At 34.2% G+C, this 10,600-nt stretch overlaps 1 protein-coding gene across 1 annotated transcript in view; it reads left to right on the top strand.

Moving 5' to 3' along the window:
* Nucleotides 1-6,442, top strand: part of XRN2 (5'-3' exoribonuclease 2) — a 101,187-nt gene extending 94,745 nt beyond the window's left edge. Inside the window, exons 29-30 of the mRNA XM_027840378.1 lie at nt 2,995-3,130; nt 5,371-6,442. Of these exons, the coding sequence (XP_027696179.1) occupies nt 2,995-3,130; nt 5,371-5,433 (199 nt within the window). The 3' untranslated portion in view covers nt 5,434-6,442. The remainder of the gene's footprint in view (nt 1-2,994; nt 3,131-5,370) is intronic.
* Nucleotides 6,443-10,600: the final 4,158 nt, after the last annotated feature.

Genomic DNA, 10,600 nt, shown 5'->3' with positions numbered 1-10,600 from the left:
AGTGTGTGTGTGTGTGTGTGTGTGTGTGTGTGTGTGTGTGTGTGTGTGTGTGTGTGTGTGTGTACTTTGACGTAGGCACCATTACATACTATGGTTTGCAAGTTAAATGTATTAGGTTGGGAAGCCTCTAGAAAAGAAATATATGCACATCAAACTGTACTTTCTTTGTCCCTCTACCTAATTTAGTTCCTTGTTTTGATATTGCATTTTATTCTGCATTTTTAAAATGTGATTTTCTAAAATCCAGCGTTAATCCTAAGCCAAAGATTTTAATTGCTTTAAGAATCAGAAAAACTAATGCTAAGATTCCCATGGCAACTTGAACTCTGCCCCATTCTGTGTTTACTTGCAAATGGAGGCTTTCATTACTCAATTGCATACAACTGGGCAAATATTACAGTAAAATTGAGCCTTTACTATAGATTCCCCTTCATTGTTTTTTCTACTTCCATTTGTAGGTTTCATTTCTGATATGACAAAAGGTTCACTTGTGATTAATACACATGAAGAGATTATTAAGTTTGCCATAAACTTAAACTTCCTGAGAATTTAAAGTATAGAAGTGGAGAAAGCAAAATGAAAACATGAACTCTCAACCACATTTTCTGTTTTCCCTTGCTGTGTGTTATTTCAGTTTTAATCAGTCTTTTAAAGTAGTTTCAAAAAAGAAGACTTAATTTGTCACAGAATGCTTTCTAAAGACCTCTGACATAAGAAATAAATATTAAAACTATTCACATCAAAAGTATATACTTTACATTGCTAGCTATTGGTGAATAATAATTTGGATGCTTGAAATAAGATGGATTTTTGTTGTTGTTAAAATTTTTAAGTACCCTGAATATTAAATTAAAAATATTAATTTAGACTACCTTCAAAATCTGCCTTATCTGAAATCCTTAAGCTCATTTACTTTGAGAAAACATTATAAGTATCAAGACTTCTTTTAGAGTAATATTTACAAATGAACAGTACATACAATATTGATAATCCTTTACATAAAATAAGTCCCTGAGTGACAGTGAAAGATCACCATATAGCATTTCTGACCTTACTATTATTTTAAGGATTTTGTCATCTCATTATGTAAAAACCCCATAAAATCACGTTAAAGGTGAAATATGAGTTTAAAAAAAAAAACTAATTCTGAGTTCAAAACGAAAACCAGAATGCAGCCAGCAAATTTTCTTGGAACTTGAATAAATGCTGTCATACTGAAATTAATAATAAAATCTGTAGCTGACACATTTATTAAAACTGAATTGTCTTAATTATTAGGTTAGCCTTTCCCAGGAAATGTATTTTATACACCCTTCATCTTGTTATACAGTAGTAATCTTGCGCTTTTCATTTATGCAGCACTATTGATATTCTTATTAAAATAGAAACAGATAATAATTTATTGCCTTACTGTGTTTATTTGGGAAAAAAAATTGAACCAGAAAATATTTAAACTAGAAAACAGCTTTGAGTGTTTTTTCTGCATCTTGGGATCCAGAGCTTGTTGTTTTTAATTGCTTTATTTTTAGAACCACTATAATAATACATTTGTTAATTAAGTTATGGTTAAAACTACTAGCTAAAAATAATCTTAGCTATTCCACAAAGTTGTCCAGAAAGCAGTCGTTGTTTTCCAGGCATCATACAAGAATCATTATCCTTTGTATTTTAAAAAACAAAAACAAAAACACAGAACCCTTGAAGTAAAAAAAAACAAAAACGAGGGGTTTGGACAGGGGAGGGAAACTGAATTCAACTTGAGTACATAATTGTCAAAAGAGTATTTTAACCCTGCAAACTCAAACTCTAGCTTCTTTAAAACATGGGAAGTGAAATTGAAGCATTCATCTGTTCATAGTTAAAATAAGATAAATTTATCTGGCTAGGAGCTATCTATGTGTACTGTGTTATACTTAATACCCAGACCCTGAAAAATGTTCCAGTAAGAATTAATTTGTGGCTTTGACCCCAATTCCTGTGTAACAGGCTGTACAATAAAGGCAGCACTTTGTATTAATAAGGTATGCTTTCTTTAAAGTGCCAACTTTTTACTTTTATCCCTTAGAGTAAATGTTCTATAAAAAAATAAAATTTTAAGTGAGAGAAAAATGTCTAAAGCACCAGGGAGGAAGTTATACATTAAATGTTGCTTGCCTTTAGAGGCTGTATCATTGCTATATCATTTTTCATGAAAATTTTTAATTAAGCCAAGATTTAGTACACTGTACCTGTTGCTTTATATCCATAAGTTAAAATAGACACTTGAAGGCAATTAAAACATTTCTTTTTGCTAGTAATCTGGGGTGACAAACTGGGTTATAATAGATGTTGAATTTGTGTTCCCGTATAAACTGTACACCAAATGTCAGTCAGTCCATGCCAATTAGTGCTTATGTTGCTAGGTCACCATGGTCAATTGAAAGCTGCATCAATAGAACTTGAAAAGGTTTCTTCCCGATCAGACCTTCTGACATATTGAGCAGAATAATGGATGGGAAAAAACAGCCAAGGCCCCTACCCTAGATTCAAAATACTCAGCAGTAAGAATTCATTTGCAACCTGCAATTAACTAGAAAGAATGGACTCCAAGAAAGAGCCTGGACATTTTAGAAAATAAAGCTTCATTCTCCTGTTTACTCTTTGCATAGTGTCTTAGACATAGCTAACTTGATCTTGGATCTATATCTATATTTCAGGTTGCTGAAAACTGATTTACAAAAAATTCATAGAAAAACCTTTTAGAAAAGTGAGACTTTTTAATTTACTCAGTTGAGTTTAACTGAGATTTTGTTTTATTTTAATGCTACTTAGTGAAATGTCAGGCTGAAGTGGATGTAATGAATAAATGTTCCTATTTATGATAATCGAAAGTTGTTCCTGACATTTCTGTGCCATAAATATAAAATAAATTGAGTTACCTGAAAAAATTCTGGAGTTTATGTAAGATTTTGCACTTAGGATTTTTTTCTTTTTCTCCCATTCCCACCCCAATAGAGCTGCAGCTGAACCTCTACTGCCTTGGAACCGTATGCTACAATCCCAAAATGCAGCATTTCAGCAAAATCAGTATCAACTACTAGGAGGCCCAGGCGGTTATCCACCAAGACGTGATGATCGTGGAGGGAGACAGGTAACACATAATGGAGTATTCTCTGCCAGGCTTCTTATGCAGCTTAAAACTAGTTACATGATAAAATCTGTAATGCTTACTTTATGCTTTAAATGTGCTTTAGAGGTGGAGATTATAAATGTTAACTCAATACCACTCATGTGAACTTGGGTGAAGATTATGTACTATTATTGACAGTGTAATATGACATCTTTATAATTAAAGGGTTGTCCAGTTACCAGTGCACTTGAGAAAATGTATAAACTTCAAATGAGAGTCCATTTAAATTAATTTTTAGAAATTAGTGACATTACAGAGAAACACAGAAATCTGTCAGTCCATTTAAGTGACACTTGTTTCAATTCAAAAAGGACATGAGGGTTTTGAAATGTGCTATATACTTTTTTAACTAAAAAAAAATCCTGTATCTGAAACATGAGAAGTTCCTTCTCATGAATCAGTTGACATCATATAGTCTTTGTTTTGAAATGATTGCCAGGGAAGAGAGTCAGAATGTTTCAATTCATGTGGCATGGGATTTATAATGATACGAAATATTTAAATAACTTACATGATATAGCTCACAGGCCTATTTTAAATACTTTTGAATGTTAAATTGACATTTTTCTAGCCTAATTTTGCTGCCATGTGTCCTTTTATTGCCTACCATTTATTTGTCTCCAAGTAACTAAATGTCCTTGTCTTTTTCCTCAGTGTTAAAATATTAAATATTTCCCTTTGTTAAGTTCATAGAGCATGTGTCATAATTCCTCATAATTAGAATGGTTAATTACTAAAATGACCCTGGTTAAATAGTTGTATCAATTGAAAGGATTTATTACCATGACCTATTAAAAATCAGTTTATAGACTTTGTTGTTGAATACTATCATCCTAGGATCCTGTTGATGATATACTAATGGGTACTATTGTATATAAAGATGAGTAATGTGTATTCTAGAGTCATGGCATTCTTAGAGCCAAAAGAAACTTTAAGGATCTTATGGTCCAACTCCCTTATTTTCTAGAGGACAAACCAAAAGGCTTATTAGAAAGCTAAATGACCTGACTAGAGGCTTAACACTGCCAAATCTGGAAACTAGAACCCAGGTGTCTTAGTTCCATAGTTCAATGGTAGTCTTTCTGCTAGATCCTAAATCTAGTGCCACCCTCAAGTCTGTTTTGGATATAGGGTTCACAAAATTCTTTTTTCATATAAATGATTTGAAACCACAGGTCAAGTTATAATGATCAGTTTAGAATATAGGTGTGTTTTGTTTTATAAATTTCTTTTCTCTTAGTATGGTCCTCCATTGTGACCTACAAAATTGGTTTCATTAATTACATGGCAGAAAATTGCTGTCACAAACACAGTATTATGACTTCCTTGCAGAACCCAACTAACAAAGACTTTAGCTTACATTGTGAACTTAAGGGTCTGTATGTGTTTATATTATTAAAATTAAACCATTTCACTGATCTGAGTGGAAATAAATAGCATCAGAAACTGGTTTTGAGATTCTTTTTCAGAGCCCTAGAATCCTTAAAAGGGAGCAATAATAGAAGTAGTGGCACATTTATCTTGTGTTGTGCCAGAATTTGAAAGAATGATTATTTACAGGCATACCAAAAGTCTGAAATGTAATTGTTTCACCTAGTAATTGATTAGTCTGTAGCATTGGTCTTTGTCACCTAAGAAAGATTGTTGAATATCCCACTGTATCATATTACATTAGGAGAAGCAGCCTCTAGAATTAACTGATCCCTTAGTTCAAATAGTTTTCAATTGTTTATTTATTAAAGCTCATAGTTGACCTGGTTAACCACCAAAAGGTGCTTTAAGCACATCACTAAAAAGTGTGTGTGTGTGTGTGTGTGTGTGTGTGTGTGTGTGTTACTTTTCTTCGTAAACTATAGGTGATCATACTTAGTGCTTTTTTAGTTTATAGTGTCACTGAAGCCTAAAGACCCTGAAGAGCAGCTGTTATATTAATCAACACTGAATTAAAATTTTAAAGTCAGTTTTCAGTCATTATATTTTTGCTAGCTTTATTCTATATCAAGTAGTCTACAGAACTTTTTGGATAAAAATATTTACCTTTAGGAGACCATCTGTATGTACTGTTAATACTTACTTAGAACTCTTTGCTCTCTTTATCTTTGAAGATACTGTCTTATAATTTTAAAAATAGAGCAGAGAAGTTAATTTATTTGTAAGGATGTTAATCCAGAAAATAAACTCTTCCTTTTGTTTATTTACAGGGATATGGCCCTGGAAGGAATTACCCTTTGCCACCTCCCTCAGGAAGATACAACTGGAATTAAGCTTTTGTAAAGCTTTCTTAAATCCTTTCATCATTCTACGATTTTATGCTGTTTGTGGAAAGGAAGCATCTTTATCAAACAGTAGTTTAAGAACTACAATACTTGATGTATTTGTTTTAACCGTGTATATTTCTTACAGATCTGATTTTCAGTGTTTTATGTTGCTTTCCAGTTGTGTAACACATAATACAGTGGATTTGAATTTACTACTTTACTTGTGAGAGACATTTGACGAATAGAAAAGTATTGTTTTTTTTTAATCGTAGTTAAGAATCAAACTGTATTACTGTGAATTTCAAAACAGTGTACACTAGCTCATCCAAAATACATACTGATTTTTAATTAATGCACAAAAATTAGGTCTGAACACTTCAGGTAGAATCTTCAACCAGCTAGAAAACACATGTTTAAGACAAGCTACTGTTCAATATTCCTTTGAAGACACTTCATTATTGTATCTGTCTAAGAATTTCTGGACCACTTTAGTAAAAAAAAAAAAAAGTCAACTTTTAAAACTCTGGTCTCTTGTGTTCTTTTCTATTTTTCCCCAACATTTCACTTTTTAGGTATATAGCAAAGTCAAAACCAAAATGTTTGTTTCTTTTTAGGAAGCTCTTGTAGAGATTAATTCAGTTCTATCATTAGATAAAAAAGAATAATTATTAAAGGTACAGGCTAATATAGTTGGCAATTTATAATTGTTTTGAATTTGGGTCAGCCCAAGAAATGGTTTTTAAAAATACATATTCCACAGTACATTAACATGTCAACAATATTAGCTTGACTGCTTATATTTTTGAAATTGTGATAAGTAACTTTTTAATGTGCTTTTTGAAATTCATCTTTATTTCTGTAAAAGTTTCTGCATTGTCAGAATTGGGGGGTGGGGAGGGAATTCTTACCTGTTCTTAATCTGTAAGGATTTGTTCTAAGTCTTTAAGAAAATACTGGGAATTTTAATAAAAGTTAGGTATTCTTTGATCTGTAAGCATAGCCACTTTTTTATGCATAATCCAGATTACATTTTTAGGTTGTACATTTCACTTTGATTCATTTGTTTCATTATTTTAGAACATTTCATCTTTGCTATTTTTTAAAAATTTTATAAATTACAGCCTTTTGAAGCTTTTTCCCTTTTCTCGAGTTCTTGTCTTAGATACCAAGAAATGATTTCTCCTGGACCATCTGGTATGGGCATTTTTGCTTCAGCCATCTATCTTCAAGGGCACAGATGTTAACCCTAGTGAATAAGGAAAGAAACATCACCTTAGCCTTGAAAGGAAGATATTTTGAAATTAGGTTTTTTTTTACTTCTGAGTGATAACAAAGCAGAACAGAATGTTTTGTTATAAAATTTTTTATCTAATTTATTGACATTGTAACTATCAAATTTTAGTGCACTAATGAAATACATAATAGTACATATTAAAGTGGGTATGAATTGTTCTGCCATGGATAAGGTAATCACTAAATTTTTTTGTGTGTTCTTGTTCTGTTTCATTAAAAATCCCTTGCCATCTAAAATTCGGCAAAAGCAGTGGCATGTGTCTCAAGGAAGCACATAGCTCCATCAGTGTACTTTTTTGCCTAAGCTCTTTCAGATACCTGTTTTGTGTGAGATTTCATAGCATTTTCTTTTCTCAAAAATCCAGCAGTTTAGGAAGGTTCATCTCATTTCACCCAATCAAGTAATATGTCTTACATAGAAGCTGGGACTGTATTGAATTTATAAATCAGTTTTAAATTTCTGATCATTGTTTTTGGAGACCATTTTCTCAAAGCAAGTAGTTTTCAGGAAGAAATGTAGTCTTCAAAATCCATACCATAAAAGTCAATAAGGACCATGTTTCTGCTCCATGAGTAGTGTGAAAATTGTTTTGGATGTGGAATGAGAGGACCTGATTTTAAATATTGACTGCCATTTACCTAGATGACTGCGCAAGTCAATTTCTGTGAGCCTCAGTTACCTTGTCTATAAAATGAGATTTGGGGAGAAGTTATCTCTAGCTCTAAGTCTTGTTTCTGAGTAATTATAGAAGTTAAATGTTTAGCTAAACTACTGTTGCTTCACGGAGAGATTTATGTTCTTCTTTGATGCTTTTTCTTCCCAGTTTCCTTAGCCTTTTAGTAGTCATTCATGTAGGTGGGATGCATGTCTTTTATAAACCTTTCAGGGAAGTTGTTCTCTGCCATTTTTATATAGTAAATAAAAAAGGTTTTGTAGTTTTAAATATAACGTAATAAATACTGCAAATAAAGTGGTACAAAATTAAAGCAAAATGTTAGTACATATAAATGTCATTTGTATAGAAAATCTCTTGAGAACCTGGCAATTTTGTTTATAAATTTTAATATATAAGTAATGCTAGCTCTTGGAAACAGATGCACTTTCCAGCTTTGAGAATTCATATGCATGCATTTTAGTAGCACTTAGTTCTTAAAATATTTTAACTATAATTTCAGAAGGGGGGGGGAGTACATTAGGCCAGGGCTTTGTGGGCTTTGTTACTCTACTCTTCCTAGTTTTCTCTACAATGAAAAATAAGCTTTTTCTAATAGTTTAGTAGGAGAGCTGCTTTGGCCCTTGCTAAGAGAGAAATTATTGTATAACCTGATTAGAAGGTGCGGTAAAGGCAGTTGGTTTGGAAACTTCTCAAGGTTTCCCCAACTTCTCAAGAGAGTGGCCTTGGTTTAATCAATTGAGAGGTGCAGAGAGGCAGAGGAGGACAGGCATGCACAAATGTCCTGGTTTCCAATTCTGAAGCTTGTAGTTGCACCAGTTGTTAAGGAAGCCTAATATTCAATGTGCATTCTTTAATTTCCATTAAATAAAATGTGTATCCTAATGCCTGAGAGAACCTAATTTTGAATGAAGATAGGGAGATGTGTGTTCTGCTTTGCAAATAAAGAAGCTTTTCAGTTGCTTGCAATATTGAATTTCAGCCCTCTCCCCACCCCCACCTCGATTTTCGTCTATTGTGTTGTCTTGTGCTCCTCAATTCCACTGCTTAAGGACTTGGTTTCTGCATCGCATAGTGGTCCCTAGCTTTTTACCCCTCACTTGCCTGAAAGCTTCATATTCTTTGTGGGTGTGGCCTTTAAAATGGCCCACCCACAGCTTCCTGGCTTTGTAAAGAACACAAGTTGGGAGTGGGGGTTGGGAAACGTTCCCCGGGAGGCAAAAGTCAAGTAGAGATTTGACATCAAAACACAGTTTTTTTGAAGTACTACGAAGAACGGAGAATAAAGGGTATTCTTTTACCGGATAGGGGATTGAAGGAGCAGTGACTCATTGATTTGAAAGCCTTCAAGAATAAGGAAAACAATGGTGTAGAATTATTCGTGTCCGTGTTAGAAGGAATAGGGATAACCGATCACGTTCCACCTTGTCTGGAGTCTGGACCGTGTAAGACAAGGCAGGAAGGGAAGTCCTAGAGACTTGCGGTTTGCTAAACTCTTAGGTCCGTCTCTTCACATCCTAGCCCTAGAGCTGTATTCTAGAGCGCAGCTCCTGCTTCGAGTTCTTTTCTTGCTTATTGTAGCACCCGCAGCGTTAGGGCCTCTGTATAGGAAACCTAGGAGAGAAAATGTAACACGAAATGCTAGTTACACGTACTTCAGTTTAAGCCCGTGGTTTGTAACAAGATCAATATATGTCCCTTATTTTGCTGCTATCCTAAGTAAAGCGGACTCCACCTGAAGTGCCCCGGTTGTGTTAGAAGGCTAGATACTTGTAATTTGGTATTGGCCTTGTCTGATGTAGTTATGCCGCACTAGTTCGAGTAAGAAGATAGAAAAGTCGCTTTAAAATGTCCTGTCCCCTACTTCCGTTGAAAAGGTATATCAAAAAAAAACTCTTGATCAATGACATTTTTCCAGCAGAACTGGCCCGACTTTCACCTATTTACCTTAAAGCACGCTTAGAAAGTGTTTGGCCCGCGAAAGTGGTCGTTTGCACCAGGCTGAATAGCTAGCCTAGCTGCCTGCCCTCCCTCTTCCACTTTCAGGTCTGGGGCGACATAGGTAAGTAGAGTCCTTGCTTCCCCCAGTCGTGACGTCACAAATACTTCGGTCTTCCCTACCCAAAGGAAAGGATCAGGATTCTAAGAAAGAAAAGAAACCTCCACAAAAGCAGATTCGGTTGTCCAAAACGTGAACTAAAGCCATCCAGTGCTGGGCACTCTTTCCCCTCAGTAAATGCTTGATTGCTCACTAACCCCAAACCGCTCTTCTGTCCCATAAGTTTGTGTTAAAGGAACCCGTTTGAAGATTCTGACCCTCGCATACAGTCTTCCCGTAGGAACTGCTGCCTGAAGCATGCAAACGTTATAATTTTAAACATAATTTGATCTTTATTTGCAAGTAATTACTCAGCCCTTCTTAATTCCATCTCCTTACTCCTATGAATGTATGCATGTGGCACTTTTAAAATACAGTGACCCCCTCCCCCACCTCAATCCGGAGCCAATCTTTTAGATTTCCCTGTTAGGCTAGTTAGGTTTTGTAAATTTGAGATCTGGGCATCTTCAAAGATTCAAATTAGATTTTCTCTTCCTCATGTTTTCGCAGAACCTTAATGGTAAAAAAATTTCTATTGGGTTCTATTTTCACGATCTCAACCATTAGCTAAATATCTCAACTTCTTCCTGTGTCCGTACGATGCCATCCGATTTAATTCCTTTTTATTGGCTGAACCGAGAGGTTAGTACATTAACCGAATAGCTTATTCTTTGAGGGTTACAATCCACTAGGAATCCAATCCATTACAATTTACTTTGTGTTATTGTGTCCTGTCAGACAATTATGCAACCAGGAACAATTACTACATACTGTCGAATTTGTCTTTTAGATTGTTATTTATTAATCTATGAATATAAAGATATACACATGTGTCTAACATATGTGTATACACAGACATAATTCAAATCCAGACAATTCCAGTGGACAAAAGGTAGTTTATTAGAAGTCAACTAAAAAAATTTAAGTAGGCTTCTTAGGATCCAAAAGGTTGGAAAAAAATGCAACATTTTACTGATGGGGGTAGGGTAGAACTTAGATTTAATAACCCTTTGTGACTTATCTACTTTCTCTAGATTTTAATAAACATAAACACACCAGGAACTGATCTAGAAATGAATATGTCTCAATATTTCCTTTATCCTATTTT

Source organism: Vombatus ursinus, unplaced genomic scaffold (genome assembly GCF_900497805.2).
Source record: "Vombatus ursinus unplaced genomic scaffold, bare-nosed wombat genome assembly UNPS02014841.1, whole genome shotgun sequence".
In the NCBI taxonomy this organism is placed as follows: domain Eukaryota; kingdom Metazoa; phylum Chordata; class Mammalia; order Diprotodontia; family Vombatidae; genus Vombatus; species Vombatus ursinus.
This window is presented reverse-complemented; position numbering and strand designations above follow the sequence as displayed.